The sequence below is a fragment of the Rhinoderma darwinii genome, chromosome 2 (genome assembly GCF_050947455.1).
Source record: "Rhinoderma darwinii isolate aRhiDar2 chromosome 2, aRhiDar2.hap1, whole genome shotgun sequence".
In the NCBI taxonomy this organism is placed as follows: domain Eukaryota; kingdom Metazoa; phylum Chordata; class Amphibia; order Anura; family Rhinodermatidae; genus Rhinoderma; species Rhinoderma darwinii.
In genome coordinates, this window is record NC_134688.1 from 311,057,006 (window position 1) to 311,079,877 (window position 22,872).

At 42.7% G+C, this 22,872-nt stretch overlaps 1 protein-coding gene across 1 annotated transcript in view; it reads left to right on the plus strand.

Moving 5' to 3' along the window:
- The window catches only part of SYT2 (synaptotagmin 2), a 476,939-nt gene that overhangs the window by 251,590 nt on the left and 202,477 nt on the right, over positions 1-22,872 (plus strand). Inside the window, exon 5 of the mRNA XM_075853527.1 lies at positions 21,372-21,500. Coding sequence (XP_075709642.1) covers positions 21,372-21,500 — 129 coding nt within the window. The remainder of the gene's footprint in view (positions 1-21,371; positions 21,501-22,872) is intronic.

Below are 22,872 nucleotides of genomic sequence, written 5' to 3' on the forward strand. Positions count from 1 at the left end.
ACTCAGGACAAATTGGGCAACAAATTGGGGTATATTATTCCTTGTGAAAATAAGAAATTTTGTGCCAAAACTACCTCTTATTGGAAAAAATTAATTTTTTTTAAATTCACAGCCCAATTCAAATAAATTCTGTGAAAAAACTATTGGGTCTAAATGGTCACAACACCCATAAATGATTCCTTGAGGGGTGTAGTTTCCAAAATGGGGTCACTTCTGGTGGGTTTCCATTGCTTTGATACCTTTGGGGCTCTGCAAATGCGACATGGCACCCGAAAACCAATCCAGCAAAATCTGGGCTCCAGAGAACACATAGCACTCCTTTCCTTCTGATCCCTCCCATGGGCCCAAACGGCAGTTTATCACCACAAATGGGGTATTGCCGCACTCAGGACAAATTGGGCAACAAATGGGGTATTTTATTCGTTGTGAAAATAAGACATTTTGAGCCAAAACTACATCTTATTGGAAAAAAATAGTTTTTTTTTAAATTCACAGCCCAATTCAAATAAGTTCTGTGAAAAAACTGTGGGGTCTAAATGGTCACAACACCCATAAATAAATTCCTTGAGGGGTTTTGTTTCCAAAATGGGGTCACTTTTGGTGGTTTTCCATTGCTTTGATACCTCTGAGGCTCTGCAAATGCGACATGGCACCCGAAAACCAATCCAGCAAAATCTGGACTCCTAAGAACACATAGCGCTCCTTTCCTGCTGAGTCCTCCCATGGGCCCAAACGGCAGTTTATCACCACAAATGGGGTATTGCCACACTCAGGACAAATTGGGCAACAAAATGGGGCATTTTGTTTCCTGTGAAAATAAGAAATTCTGATCACAAATGACATCTTATTGGAAAAATTGTCATTCTTTTAATTTCACAGCCCAATTCAAATACGCGCTGTGAAAAAACTACGGTGCCAAAATGGTAACAATAACCATAAATGAATTCCTTGAGGGGTGCAGTTTCCAAAATGGGGTCAGTTTTGGGGGATTCCTGCTGTTTTGGCACCTCAACACCTCTCCAAACCTGGCATGCTGTCTAAAATATATTCTAGTAAAAAAGAAGCACCAAAATGCACTAGGTGCTTCTTTGCTTCTGGGGATTTTGTTTTAGTCCACGAGCGCAGTAGAGCCACATGTGGGACATTTCTAAAAACTGCAGAATCTGGACAATACATATTTAGTAGTATTTCTCTGGTAAAACCTTCTTTGTTACAGAAAAAAAAATAGAATAAAATTGAAATTCGGCAAGAAAAATGAAATTTTCAAATTTCACCTCCACTTTTCTTTAATTCCTGTGAAATGCCTGAAGGGTTAAAAAACTTTCTAAATGCTATTTTGAATACTTTGAGGGGTCTAGTTTTTAAAATGGAGTGTTATATGGGGGTTTCTAATACATAGGCCCCTCAAAGCCACTTCAGAACTGAACAGGTACCTTAAAAAAAAGGCTTTTGACATTTTCTTAAAAATATGAGAAATTGCTGTTTATGTTCTAAGTCTTGTAACGTCCAAGAAAAATAACATAATGCTCTAAAAACTATGCAGATCTAAAGTAGACTTATGGGAAATGTGAACTAGTAACTATTTTGGCTGGTATAACCATCTGTTTTACAAGCACATGCATTTAAATTCTGAAAAATTCTATTTTTTCACATTTTTTTCTAAATTTTGCAATGTTTCACAAATAAACACTGAATATATCGACCAAATTTTACCACTAACAGAAAGCCCAATGTCTCATGAGAAAACAATCTCAGAATCGCTTGGATAGGTTTAAGCATTCCGATTTTATTACCACATAAAGTGAAATATGTCAGATTTAAAAAATGGGCTCTGAGCCTTAAGGCCCAAACTAGGCTGCGTCCTTAAGGGGTTAAAATTATTCTTAAGGCTCCTCCACCTACCATTTATTCTGTCGTTGGTACCGACATGGACCACAACAGCTGGATCATCACCAGCCCCTCCCAGCAATTTGTCCACCCGTTCCACCACATGCCGAACCCTGGCACCAGGGAGACAGCAAACCATTCGGTTGAGGCGGTCTTGGCGACAAATTATTCTATCCGTCTTCCTGATTATAGAATCCCCTACAACTATCAATTGTCTTGGCTTACCTGCATTACCATCCTACCGACTACTAGCTGGGCTGTTCTCCCGGCTGTTAGAGAGATCAGTATCCACTAGGGCTGCCATTTCTGAGACTGACACTCTCGCATCATCACCCAACTTGGCAATTTTGCTTGGAATGTCAGAAACCGGATCAGCCTTCCTTTTCTTTGACCCCTTTCTACTGCCCCTAACTACATTAACCCAGCTACTTACCTGATCCTGCTCACCCATGTCTTCACCCTCCAGTTCTAACCCACTAACTGCATGCTCCGTGAGCAGCAAGCTCAGCTCAAGATTGTCTATCCTCCTCAGTGTTGCATTCTGCTCCTCCAGATCTCTAATGCGAGCTTCCAGGTGAACAACATGCTCACATCTGCCACAGAGATATTCACCCTGGAACTCCGGCTCCAGTCGTGTATACATATGGCAAACTGTGCACTGAAGAAAACCTCCAATCTTGCTATCCATTATCCAAGTTACTACAAAACAGCGAACAATTGTCAAAGTAAAAGAAAAAAAGAGTACTTACTGGGGCTTGAACTCCTCTTTTCAACTCCGGTTTTAGAACTCCACTCAAACCACCAAGCTCAGAAAGACACTGTGGCATTATCTACAGATGGCACTGTGGCATTATCTACAAAGGGCAATGTGGCATTATCTACAGAGGGCACTGTGGCATTATCTACAGAGGGCACTGTGGCATTATCTACAGAGGGCACTGTGGCATTATCTACAGAGGGCACTGTGGCATTATCTACAGAGGGCACTGTGGCATTATCTACAGAGGGCACTGGCATTATCTACAGAGGGCACTGTAGCATTATTTACAGAGGGCACTGTGGCATTATCTACAGAGGGCACTGTGGCATTATCTACAGTGGGCACTGTGGCACTATCTAAAAAGAGGCTGCCCAATCTTGACATGTTTGTCTGCCAAACGCTGCCAACCGAGCCGCCGGACTGCATTTAGCGACACTTATGTTCACACGTAGTGACCAAAAATGTCTGAAAATACGTAGCTGTTTTCACGCGAAAACAGCTCCTGATTTTCAGACGTTTTTTTAACAACTCGTGTTTTTTGCTGCGTTTTTAACGGCCGTCTTTGGAGCTGTTTTTCAATGGAGTCAATGAAAAATGCCTCCAAAAACGTCCCAAGAAGTGTCGTATTTTTACAGCGACGCGTAAAATAAAGGCTCGTGGGAACAGAAGATCGTAATTCCCATTGAAAGCAATGGGCAAATGTTTGTAGGCGTAATGGAGCCGTTTTTTCAGGCGTAATTCGAGGCGTAAAATGCCCTTAGGGTATGTTCACATGTTGAGACAAAAACGTCTGAAAATACGGAGCTGTTTTCAAGGGAAAACGGCCTCTGATTTTCAGCCGTTTTTGAAGCTTCTTTTAATTTGGAGCGTCTTTTGAGACTTCTTTTCAGGCGTTTTTTGAGGCGTTTTTTGAGGGTTTTTTCATAGTGTTCAATGGAAAATCAGCTACAAAAAACGCCTCAAGAAGTGACATGCTACTACTTTTTACGGAGCGTCTTTTTACGCTGCATTTTTTAAAACAGAGGCTTTAAAATACACCCCGTTTGAACTAAATGCTGTTTTTCCCATTGATTTCAATGGGCAGATGTTTGTAGGCGTTCAGCTTCTGTTTTTCAGGCGTTTTTCGAGGCATAAACGCCCCGAAATACGCCTGAAACCACTGCGTGTGAACATACCCCCAAACTGAAAAACTGGATTGTTGAAATAAGCACGTAGGGAGTTATCTAAAATTTTAAATCTAGCAGTATTATTATAGTAATGTATTATTATTATTATTATTATTATAGTAATGTAGTATTATTATAGTAGTTCAAATAACTAATTGATTATCAATAATTTTGTATTGTATCAAATTTCAAAGTAATACGGCCCGTCAACTTCCCATTTTTTCTATATGTGGCCCACTTACCTGGCCGAGTTTGAGACCCCTGTACTAGAGGGTGCTCCAGTGTTTGTAGCCCTATAGATCAACCAGTGTGGAGAGCCGCTACAAAGAAAGAACATGTCAGTGCATCACATGGACAGTATTGATTTGAATGGGCACCATTTTAATGCTTAATTTCTCCTGCAGCGGTGTTGCAAGGAAATGTAACACTTGCTTCCAGGCTTGACTGAAGATTTCAGCTAATTGCTGGAGGTTCCCAGCAGAGGGATACCCTGTTATCAGCTAGTCAATTAAAAAGAAACCCTAAAAAAAACATAGTGGTCCCTTTTAACCCCTTAACGACGAGCAAAGAATATATCCGTTACAAGCAAGTTCTAGTTCACCAGATCTGCTGCAGGAGCGCAGCTGTTATACACTGCTGGGCTCCTGACGCAACTGCCAGGATCAGAGTTAATTCTGGTCCAGGCAGTTTTACCAGTGGTTCAGATCATGGTTTAGCATTTCTGATGCAGTATAACTACCTTTTTGTCTTGTTGCTGTGCTCAGTCTTGCCATGGTGAATCTGTGACATGAATCTGTCTTCCACAACCTCACTTTTGTAGCAGAGTTTTGCTGTACCATACCCAGTTTTAAGCCTCATACACAGCTGTTTCTGTTACAGTAAATTACTGTTTCGACCATATGAAAATGCTGATCATTATCACCTGTTTGGCATAATTGCTTAGTCATCCACCTTTCTATAGTCCTACAAAATCCATGACTTTGCCATCAAAACAGTGTCAATTCTTTTAGGTACACTAGGAACACCAAAAATTGATTTGAGTTAGATTCCACTTCTATTCATTCAGTTTATAGTTTGTTAATTATTTAAAAAATATATTAACACTTCTATCTGTGAAAGCATTCTTACTTTACAGAATTTTTCCACAACTGCCTAAAACCGTTGCGCAGTAGTGTATTTAATAGAAGAACTGCCAGAATAAGACATAGATCCTTAACAACAGATCCCAGTTTTTGTTCCTAGTAAAGGGGCCGACAAAAGATAGTGTCACATCATGCTACTAATACTAAAAGAGAATATGAAAAAAAAAAACGAGGACAAAAGGGTGGGGTGGGGCGTGGAGGGTGAGCTTGTGGAATCAAGCAGGCAGTGCGCATGCTCTTTTCATGAGCTCCTTATATTTTGCGTAGTCATGAAAGCTGATCCAGTATTGTCAGGTTCCATTTAACTTTTTCTGTGTTGTGTATCAACCGCATCACCTGTAGTATTCTTGTAACACATTGTACTATAGTCGGTACTTCCATCTGACTCCAAAGTACAGGGATGCTAGCCCGAGCTGCATGAATCAAATGCTGTATACCCCAGTTTTTGTAAGACTAGATGGATATATCACAGAGGTGAAGAAGAAACAGGGCAGGTGAGGCTGGTAACTGAGAATTTGGAGAAAAACGTCTAACTTCCGTCCAAAAGGTAGCCAACATGGGACAGTCCTAAAAGATATGTAGTAATGTACCCGTGTCAGACCCAAATTTCTAGCAGTTTGGGGAGACTAGTGGCATGAGAGTATGACGTCTAGAGGGGACCCTGTACAATTAGGAAAGCAGCTAGAACCTTACCTCTTGTGTTCTGTTTGAAATGCAGGACCCATGAGCAAAGAGGTACAACATTTAATGCTGTTGGGGCTTGAAGGAAGTGTGCAATTCCCTCTCCCAATTTACAATATTTGTCAGGTATAGGAGAATTTGTAGGGGAAATAAGAATGTTGTAGATGTGAAAGAGAGCATGTTGCACCACCTAAGAGAAGGTAGAAAGATGTTAAAATCAGTTATTGACACTGGTCGTATTGTTTTGGGCCTCCTTTGTGGGCATTAAATCCTGCAATCCTTGTGAATAATATGAGACAAATAGGTGGATAAGCTGGTAGCCGAAATCTTAGTGAAGAGTTTAAGATCTACGTTAAGTAGAGAAATAGGATGAATATTTTGGCACGTGGATGTGCAGCCTTTGTCAAGCCGAAGGCATTGAGAAGCTGAAACGTTGCACCTTTTTCACTGATGGGTGAATAAACTTATTCTATTTTTTGACCTGTGGAGTGCTGCCTCTTTCTCTATATTTGTATACCCTGACAATATGTCGGCGTCACTTTTACGAATTTGGCTAAAAAACCCAGTAGGCATATACCATTGGGGATTTACAAGTCGGATCCCTGGGGCCCTGCACCCGGATATCCTGGAGGTTCTTGTTCTACTGTGCTGCCCATATATCTCTCTTTGGATATTGTCAGGGTAGTTTTGGCCAGTATAAGGACTAATGATTCCATTGCAAATTCATCCCTATGTTCCTATCCATGTTCTGTTTATATACATGTTCCAGTTTCGCTATCTGCGTGAGAAGATTGGAGATTTCTAGGGAGCATTATTTTTCAAGACGAGACCAAACTTTGGTAAAGGTGCCTCGAATATAGCACTTGTATGCTTCCCATACAGATAGCGTATTGGAGTCTGGTAGGACAATAAAATTAAAGTAGGAGGTAAGATCCTGCACAATATATACAGCTAAACCAGATCACTTATAAGAGAAACTTTATAATATATCTTAACAGAGTAAGAAAACTCTTTCTACTCTTATCTGGCTGTTTTCCTGCTTCCCCTCCCTCCGTTAGGCTACATTCACACGAGCGTGACAGATTTATGCGCATAAAAAACGCTTGTAAATCTGTCCGTGTGCGTTGTGTTTTACATCAGTGTGCTTTGCGAGTGGCATGTGTTTTTCACGCACTTGCGAGCACTACCTTTTTTTTTTTTAAATATAATTGATACGTGAAACACGGACAGCACACAGATGTGTGCCCGTGTGCTGTCCGTGGTTTTGACGCTCCCATTGACTTCAATGGGCGGCTAGATGCGTGAACACACCAATATAGGACATTCAGTGAGTTTCACGCAACGGACACTCGCTGAGTGAAAACTCACGCATGCGTGAATAGCCCCATTGAAATAAATGGGGCCGTGTGCTTTGCGTTGTTTCAACACACAGCATATGGACGAGAATCACACTCGTCTGAATGAGCCCATAAACTGACTTTGACTCTGAAAATTCAGCTCAATCATTCTCGAGTCGGACTGCAGCTCACATGTATCAGATTACACATGTCTACGAAAGCCTATGGAGAGGGGAGGAGGGAAGAATGAGCAGGAAGGGCAGGAGATAAGGGCATAGAAACTTGTGCTTCTCTATATATGTACTGCATGATCCTGGGGCTGTTTTTGAGTGAGGGAGAAGGTTATGGAGCAGATTCTCCTCTTACTGTGCGCAATATTTGCCCGCTAGTCACCCCAGCTCAGAAATGCAAACTATAGATATAGGAGGCAAAGGGAAAAACTACTAAAAATTGCAAAATAAAAGTCCTATAATGGCCAGAAATAGTGCTACTCCACATGTACACACACGTGGTAGCTTATCCTGAAAAGTCAAATGAAACAGGTACCCTTTGTGTAAGAGCGATGAGTGCATTGTCAGAAAAGGCGATCGTTTCGATAGTGGAGGAAGGAGAGATGGCCATGCTTCAAGAAAAATAAATACATTCTAGAGTAGGAGATGTGTGGGACTGAGAAAAAGGAGTAGTCCCGTTCCGAGGGGGGAGGGTCTGTCACACGTCTACCAATTGGTGAGAGTGGAGGAGAATTTGTAGTCCATGGTGGGATGAAAGGGGGTGGTGTCACAGTCCTCTAGAGGAATCTAGTCTAGTATCTAGAGTGATATTTAAATCCCCTCCCAGGATCAGTGTGTTCTTTTAAATCCGTTGGGGCACGCTCAATGAATGGAACAGGCTAGTTTACCTTTGACAACTAGATATCTACTCTGTTCTTTACATCGTGTCTCCATGTGTTTTAAAGATGAAGATTCCTTTAGTCTTGGAGTCAGGTGACGTACTATGGTACACCTCTGGAAATCTGTAGTTCGTAAGGCTAGGAATTTGATAGTGGCTTAAGTGGGTCTCTGTAAGAAGGTCACTTGAGTCAGTTGTTTCCAAAAGGAGATTCAGAAGTAAGGATCTCTTTTCTGGTACATTGAGAAGAGGCACAAAGAACACAGGACCCTAGTAAGGGACATGGAATGAAGAGGAGAACGTCAGGTCCCTAGGGCTCCAATTGTACAATAATGCAAAGGTACATAAACCGCTTTATCTTAATATCAACTTTAGTGAATGGGAACTTCTACAAGGTCTTTCCTAGATTACAATGGAGTATTGTTAAAAATTCAAGCACAACTGTACCCACAGCACTATACATTTATTGTGGGTACCCATAATTAGGATAAAAAAAAACTCACAATAGTAATATCTTTAAAGAAATGAATATTGCACAAGATGTAGCACATCGTCAAACAACTGATACTAGGTGAGAATATCCCACAGTTTTCAGGAAGGGGGCATCTGAACCCAAATATGCTGTGGGACAATCTCACAGACCTGAAGGAGGAAATTGGGGGGTCAGTGGGTTTAAGTACTCACTAAAGAACCTCATTCTGTAACATTTGTACAATCTAGGAAGTCTCTCAGCAGTCCTTGATCTGTAAATAATAACAACAGGAGTCCAATGAACAACTCTGACCAGGATTTGCTCAAATTCAGGATGGTAGGCCATCAGGCGGAGCAACATTCCCCATACGACGGGTAGGAAGATTCGGACGTTTGTCATGAGAAGAAGTCTTCCTACCTATGGCTGCCATAATCAAAGGAATAGTCCAAATCGAGACTGGAACTGCTGTTGTGCCCCGAAAGTGAAAGGCATCTGCCAGGTCCAATGGAAACTACACTACAAATGAGCAGCCATTTTTCCTGAAAATGATGTGAAAGTGATGGCCCCATCGGTATCTAACTTTTACTTCCTTTGCTAAGTCGAGCAATGGTTTCACTGTTCTACGGATGTAGGAGGTAAGACGAGAAACATAAGGTAGTCCTCAGAAGACTACCAGTTTGGAGGTTGAGCAGGGATACCAACGGCGTCCAGGGCGCCGACCACGGCTTCAAGCTTTCAGTAGACTGCGGTGTCCGTAAAGTGTTTAATGCAATATGCACCTCTGTCAGCTCCCGCTGGTTACAATGGACCTCTTTTTAGGGCTCCTAGGTGAAATAAATCTGGATGGCTGCAGATTATGGGGTAATTGGCAAATCTCTCAGCAGGAAAGTCTTGCTGCCACAGTGCTCAAGCCATGCTTCCCAAAGTTTAATAAAAAATTAAGGGGATCGTGGCCGGATGCAGAGAGGAGCAGCAGCAAGAAAAGTTAGCTCCGTGCATCAGGGGGACATAACGGCTCAAAGCAGGCACGTAACACAAAAAAAAACAACCCTACCTACTAACACTACTAGGCTGTTAGCCCAGAGCACCCGCCGACATGACCAGGACAAGACATAAGCTGGAAAGCCTGGCCAAACTTACCTCCTTCTTCTCCAGCGCGGCACAGAACCAAGATGGCGCCGGACCGCATGGTGTATCGGCCTCCTCGCTGCAGTCGGGAAGTCCTCATTCACCTCCTCGCTCCAACGTGGCCAGAAATGTGAGGATCTCGAACCCGGTCCTTCAGCAATCCAGCCAAGGTGAGACATACAGTCAATCTCCTTTGCCTCTCAAATCTCGTTGCAATAAATCCATGGGGGAATTTGCTACCACATCTTCCCCATACAGGGATACTCCCATACAAACCATGTCCTCTGCAGAGCTCACTATCACTATCTCTGATATGAAATGTCTGCTGAAAAAGTTGAAAGACACTATACATGCAGATATTCATGGTGCAATGTTCTCTCCATACTGAGCTGATAGATATTGGAGAAAGAACGGCACATTTATAGGACAAGATGGAGGATTTCACCACAGCTCATAATAGTTTGGTGGACGCTCATAATGCTGCAGAAGATGATTTTAGGCTGGGTTCACACAACCTATTTTCAGACGTAAACGGGGCGTATTATGCCTCGTTTTACGTCTGAAAATACGGCTCCAATACGTCGGCAAACATCTGCCCATTCATTTGAATGGGTTTGCCGACGTACTGTGCCGACGACCTGTAATTTACGCGTCGTCGTTTGACAGCTGTCAAACGACGACGCGTAAAATCACTGCCTCGTCAAAGAAGTGCAGGACACTTCTTTGGACGTAATTTGAGCCATTTTTCATTGAATTCAATGAAGAACAGCTCAAATTTACGGCCGTCAAAGACGCCTCGCAAAATGCGAGGAGGAACATTTACGTCTGAAACGATGGAGCTGTTTTCTCCTGAAAACATTCTGTAATTTCAGACGTAAAAGGCAGCTATCGTGTGCACATACCCTAACACTTATTAAGCTGAAATTAGCTGACCTAGAAGACCGTTCTAGGAGGAACAATATTCGATTCAGGAATATCCCTGAAAATATCACAGATGACAAACTAAGAGAATATTTAAAGAGGCTCTGTCACCACATTATAAGTGGCCTATATTGTACATGATATGATCAGCGCTGTAATGTAGATTACAGCAGTAAGTTTTATTTAGAAAAACTATCATTTTTGACGGAGTTACGACCTATATTAGCTTTATGCTAATGAGTTTCTTAATAGACAATTTGGCGTGTTCTACTTTTTGACCAAGTGGCGTTGTACAGAGGAGTGTATGACGCTGACCAATCAGCGTCATACACTTCTCTCCATTCATTTACACAGCACATAGCGATATAGCAAAAAGCAGAGGATTGGAGCAGCACTGTGAACAAATGCCTGACTAGGCTGGTGCAAAGCTTCAAAAATAAAGGAGTGACCTCTCCTTATGTGTTAGATATCCAAAAAAGAGAACGTGAAGCAGCACTCAAATAAAGTGAATTTATTCATCCAACATGGAACCACAACGTTTCACCTCCTCTATGAAGGCATTTTCAAGTAGTTATATAGCTATAGTATAGTAGTATAGTAGTAGATATAGCTATATGGCTATGTGCAGCCACATAAACACACTATAATGTTACAGCAGTGTCCTGACAATGAATATACATTACCTTCAGCCAGGATGTGATGTGTATTCAGAATCCTGTCACTTCTGTAGCGTCTCAATACCTTCATGTATCCTGCTGATGCACATTATATTTTTGGTCCTTTTTCTTTTTTTTTCGGTTCTCATGCTTCCAGTCCCCTCGATGTCAAGTGACTATCCTAGGATGTCCAGACGGGTTCACTTAGAATCAAGACTTTTTTTCCCCCAAAATGTCCGGATATTTGGGATATTTTTCAACTGTTCAGTTTCCTTTTTTGCCTTTTTTTGGATCCATGGTATTTAAGAAATGCAATGCTGTATTTAAATTTGAAATTTCTGTATGCTAGATGTGTTTCCTTTAACCAATGTGATGTCATAAGTCACTCTCTCAGTTATGTCTTTATAGCGTGTGTAAAATTTTCTCAATGGTTATTAAGATATGCACTTTGAATGTTAACCGGTTAAGGACTAGGCTGTTTTACAGCTAAATGACCAGAGCAAATTTCACAATTTTGCTATGCGCTTCTTTAGATGACTATAACACTGCAGGTGAATAAAATTCATCTTGGAATTTTACACTCTTTTTAAAGGACAGATAGGGCTTTGTTTTAGTGGCATTTGTCAGTATATATCATTTTTATTTATTTCTTTAAAGTGGTCAAAATTGGAAAAAAATGCAAGAATTTAGCAATTGCGTCAGTTTATGCTAGCATTTTTCACACACGGTATGGACCACGGCCAAAATTAATCTCCTTTCACATTCTTCCACTTCTCCCGTGCATGGGGATACTAAATATGTGTGCCTTATTCACTGTGCGGGCATGTGCCAGGGCTTGGCATAAAAGGAGGCTTTTTGGCCTTTTCGGTCCAGGAATTCTGCATTTGATTTTATAGTAGCGTACTGTTTTCTTGGGGGTGTAATGCTGCTGAAACATTAGAAACACCCCATAAATGACTTCATTCACACAAGTAGACCCCACAAGGTTTCCTTCAAGGGGTTTATCATATTTTTAGCAAGTCCAGTTTTCTTCTGAAAGTTTCTTGAATAAGATGGAACAAAATAAAATCAGCACTTTTTTAGCAAATGCGTCAGTTTAGGCTAGTATTTTTCACACACCGTATAGACCACGGCCAAAATTCATCTCCTTTCACATTCTTCCACTTCTCCCGTGCATGGGGATACCAAATATGTGTGCCTTATTCACTGTGCGGGCATGTGCCAGGGCTTGGCATAAAAGGAGGCTTTTTGGTCCAGGAATTCTGCATTTGATTTTATAGCAGCGTACTGTTTTCTTGGGGGCGTAATGCTGCTGAAACATTAGAAACACCCCATAAATGACTTCATTCACACAAGTAGACCCCACAAGGTTTCCTTCAAGGGGTTTATCATATTTTTAGAAAGTCCAGTTTTCTTCTGAAAGTTTCTTGAATAAGATGGAACAAAATAAAATTAGCTTTTTTTTTAACAAATGCGTTAGTTTATGCTAGCTTTTTCACACACAAAATGGACCACCGACAAAATTCATCGCATTTCACATTCTTCCACTTCTCCTGTGCATGGGGATACCAAATATGTGTGCTTTATTCATGGGCATGTGCCAGGGCTTGGCATAAAAGGAGGCTTTTTGGCCTTTTCGGTCCAGGAATTCTGCACTTGACTTTATAGCCGCATACTGTTTTCTGGGGGGCCTAATGCTGCTGAAAGATTAGAATCACCCCATAAATTACTTCATTCACGCAAGTAGACCCCACAAGGTTTTCTTCAAGGGGTTTATCATATTTTTAGACAGTCCAGTTTTCTTCTGAAAGTTTCTTGAATAAGATGGATCAAAATAAAATTAGCAATTTTTTAGCAAATGCGTCAGTTTATACAAGCATTTTTCACACACGGCATAGACCACGGCCAAAATTAATCTCCTTTCACATTCTTCCACTTCTCCCGTGCATGGGGATACCAAATATGTGGGCCTTATTATCACATAGAGATGTAGGAGGGCGGACGATAGAAGAAGATTATTTCACAAATCGCTTTTTTTCAAAGCTGGTTTTACAAAACTCAGCAGAGTTTCTATAACACTTCCAAAATATCTGCTCTTGAAGCAGAAATCCCAAAACATTCATCTAGGGGTATAATGGGAATTTATTTTTTTGGGTTTTCTAAAATAAGAAGGTTTATGCAAATGGAGCTCTCCAGCAGATGAACTTTAGAGAATATGCAAACATGACATCCACCCCCCACCCATTCCCTCCCTCACCCTTGGAGTAAAATCAGGGGAAAAATAAAAACGTAATGTAGAGCAAATATATTTTCAACGAATTAACTAAAATCTAATAATTCAGAACAGTGTGGTATTTTTTAAAACATGGCTCAATGCACAGGCCTGGTTGCGAGGGACATGAGGGACAGAAATATCGGGAATCTTTGCGGTGCCCGTCTTTTCTGCAGACTCTGCACTTTTTCTGCGGGTTGCTTCTGGTTGGTGTTGGGGGAATCCGACTGATGAAGTGTCTTTCAGTCAGTCGCGTGACATCCTCAGACTGGGGGCATTCTCGGGTGTCCTGAACATAAAAAATGAGGCCTTCAATAATTTTTTCCTGGAAATCAAGGTATGTGTCTCTGCCTCTTTTTTTTTTTGTACAGCACAAATGAGTTGTGGATTGCCACCTGTAACAAATAAATGGCCACTTTTTTGTACCAGGTTTTAGTTTTGCGTTTTACTAAATAGGGCTGTAAAACCTGGTCGCTTATATCCACCCCCCCCATGTACTTGTTATATTCGGACACGCTCACCGGTTTCTGCTTGTCCGATGTTGCCCCTCTTTCCCTCACTGCCACTGTTCCTGCGGTATGAATCGTGCTTAGCACATACACATCTTTGCGATCCCTGAACTTGACCGCCAGCAATTCTTCAGATGCATAAGCACAGCAGTCCCCCTTTACCATGCGCTTCCCCACTAATTGCTGTGGAAAACAATTCTGTTTTTGCGCATGGTACCACATGCCCCAGTCCTTGCAGCATGCAAATGCCTAAACAGGGGCACACTCGAATAAAAATTATCACAGTACAGGTGGTACCCCTTGTGAAGCAGAGGCTGCATTATCTCCCACACGATCTTACTGCTGGTGGAAAGATCAGGGGGGCATCCAGGTTCATTTATTGTGCGGTCCCGCCCTTCATAAATCCTAAATGCGGTGGTATATCCTGACCCGCTTTCACACAATTTGTAGAGCTTAACGCCATATCTTGCCCTTTTGGAAGGTAGATATTGGCGAAAGTCTGCCATGAAAGTTGAGGAGGGATTCGTCCACACTTACATTCTGCTCAGGGGTGTAAAGTTGCAGAAATAAATTATTCAGGGAATTTATTAGCGGTCTTATTTTGAACAACCGATCCCGGTTTGCATCAGTACTTGGGGGGGCCTGTGCGTTGTCATTGAAGTGGAGGAACCTCATTATTGTCTCATAACGAGACCTGGGCATTACTGCAGAATATACTGGGATGGTTTGGGCGGGTCTTGTTGACCAGTAAGACCTAATGGAGGGCTTTTTGACAATACCCATATTTAGGGTAAGCCCCAAAAAATTTTTTTATTCCTGCAAATTGGTGGCCGTCCAATCTCTGGCATGGGTGGATGAAGGTTTCTGCCTTATATATTGAGTGGAATAAAAATTTGTTTAGTGGACAATCTGATTTAGGATGTTGTCTGTTATAAATAAATGGAAGTAATCCATTTGGACAAAATTTGTATTGTCCACGGTTATGCCAGGAGTGGCAGTAAATCCGTGGATTCTAGACCCAAAAGATGGGGCAGGTGCCCATACAAGAGCCTGTACTGAAGGGACCAGGCTGTCCCGTGCTACAGCGCTACTTGGCCCTGCGCTTTCATGTTCTGCAGTTTCAACTGCATCAGGGACAACGTCCCCTGAAGATGAACCTGAAGTGACGCTGTCATCGTCACTACCTAAGACAGGTTCCATCTCGGACGCCATCTCTGATGCGGTCTCCGACTCAGACCACAGCATGGCGTATGCCTCCTCGGCGCTAAACAACTTCCTCGCCATAACGTAACTAACACTAACTAAACAAATTTATTTATTTTTTTTATTATAAAACACACAAACTAATTGCTATATATATCTACACTACCGCTAACAAAAAAATAAACCGCTATTGCTATATATATTATATATATATGTGGATATATATATAATTATATACTCCCTACCTGCCTATTCTAATAGAATAAAAGAAAGAAAGGTAGATAGATAGAAAAAAAGATAGATGAATAGATAGATTGTATAGATAGATAGACATCTATCTATACAGAGAATGTTTTAGAGTGTAACTGTATTTTTTTGTAACTGTAATCTTCTGGCAGCAATTCTCCCGAGTCTCTTCTTCTCCTCAAACTGAAACAATGTTTGAGGAGAAGAAAAGAGAGGCTGATTCGGCAGCTGCAGACTGCCGTTGGTTAGTACAGTCCCACACGAGTAGGGAGAATCACTCGGCCGTCGGTGAATATTAAAATGGCGATAGCCCCCCCGACATGTTTCGCTGCACAAGCAGCGTCCTCAGGGAATAATTCGGGGCTAGTGAGCGCGCGTTTGGTTTCCTGCTCCCTATATAGCCTCTCCCACTGTGTACAGCGACGTGCTGGATACACTTGCTCAATCCTCTATGATACACACTGGCCGTCCTTTGAAAACAATTTTAACCCTTGCTTGTTGTTTGTCTTCAATTGATACATTAATAAAAGTTACATTTTAACTGACACTATTCAAATGGTGGTTGGGAAATTGGGACTTTTGTGCCTAGGCACACTTTCCTTCATTGTTAATATATCCCTGCCAACCACTAGGGGTCTCCTTTTTGTCTTTCACGGTTCTGCTGGAAGCTCGGAAGGCCGGCGGGATTCGATTTGAAAATGCCTCTGTGTCCATTTATCCGGATTTTTCTCCTGATTTGCAGCGACAGAGGGCGTCATATGTCCCTATTAAGCGCCGACTTCGGGACTTGCAGATTCCGTATTCGATGGCCTATTCGGCTAGATTGCGGGTTGTGGATGGAGATCGAGCCATATTTTTTACGGATCTGACTGAGGCGGAGGAATGGCTTACGAGAAAGCACAGGCGCTCTCCTCGACGCTGATCGCTGTGGCTGTGCAGGCTGGGAGATTATTGCCGATATATGGAACTTATGGATACCCCATATTGTTTGTATTACAGAAGTTCCAGTTGAAAGCATCCTTATACGATAATGATGCAATGTTGTAACATGTTATCTGCAAGCTGCTATGTGGGGCATAAGGTCCGTGATATGATCTGGGAAGTTTAGTCCTCATAATTTCTTCCTTATATGTTCTGAATAAGAGATGTGGGGGACATTTAATACGAGTCAGGTTTTAATATGTTTTATAATATCTGGTGGATGGGATGCTGGTCGGGAGAGACGCTATACCTATATAGATAGTGTGTTTGCGGCAGAAATACGCTAGCCGTAGAAACTACCCCCTAGATTATTGGCTACAAAGGTTTGCTCCTGTTAGAGCAATGTCTGTTCTCGGTTTTGTTATGAAGGATATTGAGTCATCTCACATTGCTGCAGAAATTAGCATAAATGTTGTACACCTACGGGACATAGTGGGAATTGCAGACGGGTTCGGGACAATTGTCACTCAGGGGCTCGTGGGTAGGATTCTGGGCTATGGCTCTCCAATATGTGTTAACAGTACGAAATGGCAGGATTACGGTTAATGTCCTGGAATGTCCGGGGAATGGGATCTCCTGAAAAGAGGCATATGATATTCGCTGCTGTGCGGTGACAGCGTCCTCATTTAACGTGTCTACAGGAAACACACATGACACCTGATACTGTGAGGAGTTTGAGTAAGCCCTGGGTGCAGTGGGTGGGACATGCCTCACACACATCGTACTCTAGGGGGGTGGCTATCTTAGTACATGTTGAGCTCCGTTGGAAATTGCTACAATCCAACATGGATCCTGAGGGGCGGTACATTTTTCTACATGCGGTTCTTGATGAATGTCCCTATGTGATCTTGGGGGTGTATAATCCTCCACCAGCCTCATTGGCAATAATTCAGGAGGCCATCCGATTTGTGTCAGCCTACCCGGGTGCACGGGTGATCATGATGGGGGATTTCAACTTGGCTATGGACCCTGGTATAGATCGATTTCAGGGGAATGGGAGTAGAGGTCCTGGAAACCCCTCTCAGTTAAGTCCCCTTGTAAATGAGATGGGCTGGATTGATCTGTGGAGAGTGACACACATAGGGATTAGAGAGTATACACGCCACACCCCACAATACAATGCGCTGTCCAGAATTGATTATATATTTGGTTTGCCTGCGGTTTTCCAGGAGGTAGACTCTGTGGATCACTTACCAAGGGGGATCTCGGACCACAGCCCAATATTACTGACATTGAAAAGGCCACAGACAGGCAGAAGGGGAGTGGGTAAAATTCACCCGTTTTGGCTTCAGCTCATTCAGCAAAATGATCGTATACCGGATCAGCTATCAATCTTTATAGAAGCGCATGCTCAGATGGAAAATCGGTCGCTGGTGTGGGATACCCTCAAGGCCTATTTGAGGGGATGTCTTCGATCCTCCATATCCTATGTAAAACGTGCTTCCGCCCTTCAGGAGGAGGACTTAGCATGTAAATTTTCACAGGCGGAAGGGGCATTCGTTCAGGATCCCTCACCAGCTAACCGGAATGCCTGGCTGGATTTGGGTAGACAGTATTTACAGGTCTTGAGGGATAAGACTTCGCGTAGTCTATTCTTTAGTAAACAGTCTCACTTTGAATTGGGCAATCAATCTGGTAAAATTCTTGCTCATATGGTTCGGAACAGTTCTAGATCCCCCCCCCCCGGTGATGGGTATAGTGGGGCCTGGCGATAGAACCTGCACCTCCTCGAGGGACATTCTTGAGCAATTCACACATTTTTACGATCAGCTGTATGCTTCAAAAGTTGATTATGGGCTGGATGAGCTGTAGAGGTATTTGGATGGAATATCATTTCCTACCTTGACAGCCGAGCGGGTGGCAATGCTAGATGCTCCATTTACAGTGGACGAGATTGTGGAGGGGATGGCGTCTATGTCTAAGGGGAAGGCCTCAGGGCCGGATGGCTTCCCCCTTGAGGTATATTTACAGTATGGGGAGCTGCTGGCCCCCCAATTGCTGGCCCTGTTTGAACATAGCTATCGGAGCTCTGCTCTTCTGGAATCCATGTGTGACGCTACCATAATTGTGTTGCTGAAACCAGGCAAAAACCCAGATGAATGTAGTTCATATAGACCGATCTCATTGCTGACAGTGGATTGCAAAATATTGACTAAGATGCTAGCTAATAGGTTATGCAAGGTGATAAAGGAGATGATCCATTCAGATCAGTGTGGCTTTATACCGGGCAAGTCCACCTCAGAGAATATTAGACGGGTACAGGTGGTGACGCAGATTGGATGAGGGGAGCAGCAGGACTGGGCTGTGGCATCTCTGGATGCGGCCAAGGCATTTGACTCGGTAGAATGGCCTTATTTGCTGGCAGTGCTGCGAAGATTTGGGTTTGGGGGCGGATTCATTAAATGGGTCTCCTTGTTGTATAAATCTCCACGAGCGCAGGTGTTGGTGAATGGGGCCCTGTCCCCTTCCTTTGGCCTCCATAGGGGCACGAGGCAAGGGTGTCCACTTTCGCCACTTCTCTTCGCATTGGCCATTGAACCACTGGCCATTAATATCAGGCATGATCCCGCATATATGGGGATTAGAATAGGGACCAGAGAGGATCGGATAGGGTTGTATGCAGATGACATGGCGCTGTTTATGGCGAACCCAAATGCCACTCTTCCTAGGGCCATTTCCCTTATTAACGTTTTTGGAAGGTATTTCGGGTTGCTAATTAACTGGTCCAAATCGTATCTGATGCCTTTGAGGCAGGATGACTGTGGATGGGGCACCCAGTTCTGCGGACTGCCAGTAAGTCCAGAATTCAAATACTTGGGGATTAATATTGCTAGGGATAGCTCTAGATCGTACGGGTTAAATGTAGCGCCCTTGGTCACTTACTTAAGGGATAAAATACAGGTGTGGAAAAGTCTGCCTTTGTCAGTGGCAGGACGCGTTAATCTATTAAAGATGATAGTATTGCCGAAGTTTTTGTATGTGCTGGAACACATGGATGTATTGGTGCATAAAAGCTTCTTTAAAATAATAAACTCGCTGTTCGCGCCGTTTGTATGAGGGGGGGGGAGATCTAAACTCAAGCTTTCGATTCTACAGAGACCTAAAGATGTTTTTCTATATTATTTGGCGGGTCAGCTCAGGTACTTGACTTCTTGGGTCTCCCCCCCCCCCCCTAACGACTAATGCGGAGTGTCATTTAGCTCGGGTGCTGGGCTTGAAAACCCTGTGGCCGGTATTGGAACCGCATGACTTTAGACACCGCTCCCTGTTACCCTTGCATAAGTTGGCCAGACGAGTATGGCAACAGGCTAAAGATCTTCTGGGGTTTGTGGGGGTGGTGGCGGAGAGTCCGCTGTTGGATAATCCGAGTTTTTCCCATCTGCATGGGATGGTGGGGAAAAATTATTGGTCCTCTAGAGAGGTAGCTGCTCTATCACAACTGCTAACGGAGGAAGGGTCGGTCGTGACGGTGAGTGAGATTCGTGCAGCTTTCAATATACCACCGGGGGATGAATTATATTGCATACAGCTTCATCATGCTCGATTAGCACAATTCCCACTGAACTCCGCGACGTACTCTAGTTATGACTTGGTGGTGAGGTTGAGCACTCCGATCACACGTGGGGTCGTATCTCAAATTTATTTCTTTCTACTAGAGGCTAAATTGCGAACGGAGCCCCTAGGGGCTGAGGATAGGTGGCGAACACTTATTCCACAACTCACGGCGGAGGACTGGAGGGAGGCTCAGGGTTCCCACTTGCTGGTTTCACCAGCTGAAAACAACAAACTAGTGCAACTGTTCATTATCCACCAATGTTATTTAACGTCCGTAAGGTTACATCGTATGGGAAGGATGGCATCCTCACAGTGTCATAGATGTGGAGAGGTACGGGCTGATTTTATTCACCTAATGTGGGGTTGCCACAGGATTCTTAGCTTTTGGGAGGAGGTGGTTGCATTATTGACGGCAGTGATGGGAAGGACGATACCTTGCAGGCCGGAGGTGTGTTTGCTGGGACTGCTTTCTGAGGAGCAATGGTCAATATATGAGAGGACTTTCCTCAGAGAATCACTATTTATGGCAAGGAAGGCGGTGGCCATGAGATGGATGGCGGATAGGGCACCGACAGTAGCGCAATGGCGTAAATTGGTCAATGACATACTTCCATTTGAGAAAATAATGTATAAACACCGGGGGAAGCCGGCCAAATTCGATCTGATCTGGAGTGGCTGGTGCTCATCGAATCTCACTCACTGTACAGTCCAAGGGCTATCTGCTGCTCTGATTCAAGCGGGGGGTGGAAGTGGGTAAAGGACTCGGGTGGATGGCACAGTGCTCTTTTCTTTGCCGTACGAGATGGTTGGTGCGTTATTGCAGAATATTGAAATGTGGGCACATTATTACTGTTTTTGTGCTGTACTGGATTAAAAGTTTTATTAGAATGTTTTGATTAATTTGTATTATGCATACATGGTCTGCGTACTATGGTCTAACGCCATGGGTACCTGCGAGTATTCCCTTTGTATGTATCGATTCTTCTGATATATGTACTAATGATTGTATAATGTTATCCTGATGTATGTGATGGTTTGACTCTGACAGTTATTTTCAATAAAACGAGTTAAAAAAAAAAAAAGATCTGTCTCATGTGCACAGCATAAGCCATAAATGCTTGAAACGTGCTGGAGTACTAGGGGGCTCGGACCAGGGAACCAATCAGTCTATGGGCTGTTCTTTCAGGAAATTTTCTTAGTCTTCCAGATCTTGCCTTATTTTCTATTTCCTAATGACTTCTCAGATGTTAAAACTAAAAGCTGGAGCAGTTTAAATATTTGTATATTGCCTCCTTCTGCTTTCTGAGGGTAAATGATCTTTCATTTACAGAGCTTCAGCAGCTTATGTGATATTTTGAGAGACTTGAAGGGTCTCCGAATATATTAAAGGCTATGTACAGCTTTGAAATGATTTTTTTTTTTTTTTTTTATAAAAATGTCTATCAGTGTGATAAGTGCAACTTTCAAAATATTTTTTATTAAATATCATTTTTACTTTTTCCGATACAGCTGCTTTGTATCTCCAGTGCAAAATAAGTTACACCTGTTTGTTCTTCAGATTTTTTAGGATGATGATGATGATGATGATGCAGAAACTGGTTTAACAGAAGGTGAAGACAAGGAGGATGAGGAAAAGGAAGAAGAGAAGCTTGGAAAACTACAATTCTCCTTGGACTATGACTTTCAAAATAACCAGGTAACTAGAACCAGGCAAAACAACCCCTTTGGATGTTTAAGGTAATAGAGGATCAAGAGAAGGCAGAGTTACTAAATAGGTTCCTCAGCTCTGTATATACAACAGAAGAAAGAGCAGCTGTTGTAGCCGGTGCCAGTGCTGTTAATACAACAAATAATATGCTGAATTGGCTGAATGTAGATATGGTCCAAGCTAAGTTAAATAAAATAAATGTGAACAAGGCTCCGGGACCAGTTTGGTTACACCCAAGAGTTCTTAAAGAGCTTAGTTCAGTTATTTCTGTCTCCCACTTCCTAATATTCAGAGATTCTCTAGTGACTGGTATAGTGCCAAGGGACTGGCGCAGGACAAATGTGGTGCCTATTTTCAAAGAGGGCTCTAGGTCTTCCCCAGGTAATTAAAGACCAGTAAGCTTAACATTCATCGTGGTAATAATGCTTGAGTGGCTATTAAGGGACTATATACAGGAGTATGTGACAATAAATAGCATTACAAGTGACAACCAGCACAGTTTTACTAAGGACAGAAGTTGTCAAACCAACCTGATCTATTTTTACGAAGAGGTGAGCAGAAGCCTAGACAGAGGGACCGCTGTGGATATAGTGTTTTTGGACTTTACAAAGGCATTTGAAACTGTCCCTCATAGACACCTAATAGATAAATGAAGGACTATAGGTTTAGAAAGTATAGTTTGTAATTGGATTGTAAATTGGCTCAAGGACCGAATTCAGTGAGTTGGGGTCAATGATTCCTACTCTGAAGGGTCCCGGGTTATAAGTGGCGTACCCCAGAGTTCAGTACTAGGACCACTATTATTCAACTTATTTATTAATCCCTTCCCGCAAATGGGCGTTAATGTCGGTCCTTTTTTGTTGCGCGTTTCCTGGAAATGGGCGTATAGTTACGCCCTGAGGATAAAGCGGGCACAGGAGGTGTGCGCGCTTCATCTTCAGCGGGTGTCGGCTGTAATATACAGCCGACATCCCACTGCAACGGCAGGAATCACAGTTATGTCCGTTAAATGCCACTGTCAATAGCAACAGCGGCATTCAAGTGATTGACACAGAGGGATGGGGCTCCCTCTGTACCCCGTTTATTGTGTAACATAAAAACGATAGAAATTTGGTATTGCCATAATCGTATCGCAGAATAAAGTAAACATGTTTATACTTCACAGAGAACGCCGTTAAAAATGTATAAAAAAGAGTTTGAGAATTTCAGTTTTTCCCTAAATCGCATGTACCCCAAAATGTTACTAATTAAAACTACAGCTCGTCCCACGAATATCAAGTACTCACACAGCTCATTAACGGAAAAATAAAAAGTTATGACTCTCGGAACGCAATAATGCAAAACGACGGCCCAGACTAAA